Source organism: Amaranthus tricolor, chromosome 3 (assembly GCF_026212465.1).
Source record: "Amaranthus tricolor cultivar Red isolate AtriRed21 chromosome 3, ASM2621246v1, whole genome shotgun sequence".
In the NCBI taxonomy this organism is placed as follows: domain Eukaryota; kingdom Viridiplantae; phylum Streptophyta; class Magnoliopsida; order Caryophyllales; family Amaranthaceae; genus Amaranthus; species Amaranthus tricolor.
In genome coordinates this window covers 3,088,063-3,089,510 of record NC_080049.1, presented here as the reverse complement: position 1 = coordinate 3,089,510, position 1,448 = coordinate 3,088,063, and the positions used below count along the sequence as shown (strand labels likewise).

Below are 1,448 nucleotides of genomic sequence, written 5' to 3'. Positions count from 1 at the left end.
GTACCGTGTTTGAATTCGTATATCATACAAGGGCGCGTCTGAAAATTCAATATATATAGGGTCGCGATAAAAATGTTCGGGATTACGTTTAAACTTTAAATTTAATGTTTTTAAAGTGATAATAGTGTTATTAAATGCGATTTACATTTGTTAAACAAGTTTTAAGTTCAGGTGCAAATTCGTAATTTCATTAGGAGTGGCGATATATAACAATGCCCCATCCTGATCAAGTTAGCGCCTTAGAAATGTGTGTAGTTCTACTCTTTATTATCTATATAAATAATGAAACTCGTAATAGATGAAAAGCACTAGCCAATAGAACTAGTAAGTTGTAATACAAACAAATGGATTTACCTACCTTTACAATTAATGAAGATAATGCAAAAGAGCTATTAGAAGCACAACGTCACATATGGAAACATTCTTTGTACTACTTCAAATCCATGGCCTTAAAGTGTGTCCTTCAACTTGGCATTCCAGATACCATTCATAAACATGGCAAACCTATGTCTTTAAATGAACTAGCCACTTCTCTTCCAATTCACCCCAATAACATTCCTTCCCTTAATCGTCTAATGCGTATTCTAGAATCCTCTAACTTCTTCTCCAAGAAACTTCTACAAGATGGAGGATATGGGTTTGATCTTACATTGAGCTCCCAACTCCTGCTGAAAAACCACCCACTTACTCAAGCACAGTTTGCTCTTACACTGCTTGAGCAAATGGTAACTGATCCATCTCATCATCTTACAAGCTGGTTCCAAAATGGTGCAGAATCCTCCTTCCATGTTTTAAATGGAATGAGTTTCTGGGAGCATATGAGCCATGATTCTAAGTTTATTCAGTGTTTTAATGAAGCCATGGAATGTGATTCGAGATTCGTAACAAGCTTGTTGGCGAATAACAAGAGTTTTAAGGGCATATTTGAGGGTATTGAAACGTTAGTGGATGTAGGGGGTGGTAATGGGACTACTGTTAAGGCCATTACTGAGGCTTAACATTACTATACATATTGAATTTCATCTACAATTTCTATAGTAATGACGTACACAATATTATAACTATAGACTATCTACAAATTGAATCTCATCTACAATTTCTATAGTAAAACTGAATAATGATTTACACATCACGTTACACTATGGACTATCTAAATTTACAGCATCTTCAGCGGTGTTAATTACGTTGTGGTGGTCGTGGCCCGCATAGTCTATTCCGAAGCATAATCCTACTAGTAAAATGTGTTTCTATATGTCTGAAAAAATTGTCAATTGCTTCTCTCCAACGTTGATGGACTAGCGGCAGTGGAGATGAATCGTCGTTCATTAATAGTTGTACGAAATGATTTCTATTCACCCAACATATATGTATAACTTTATTTACACTATGCACGTCTGATGCTTTCCTTAACGGAAGAACCAAACAGATGTACAGCGGATTACCGTCAG

General features: G+C 35.8%; 1 protein-coding gene across 1 annotated transcript; it reads left to right on the top strand.

Moving 5' to 3' along the window:
- The first annotated feature begins 344 nt into the window (after positions 1–344).
- Positions 345–998, top strand: LOC130808246 (probable O-methyltransferase 3). Its single transcript, XM_057673728.1, has one exon. It carries the CDS (start codon positions 345–347, stop codon positions 996–998), a length of 654 nt encoding a protein of 217 aa, XP_057529711.1.
- The last annotated feature ends 450 nt before the right edge of the window (positions 999–1,448 follow it).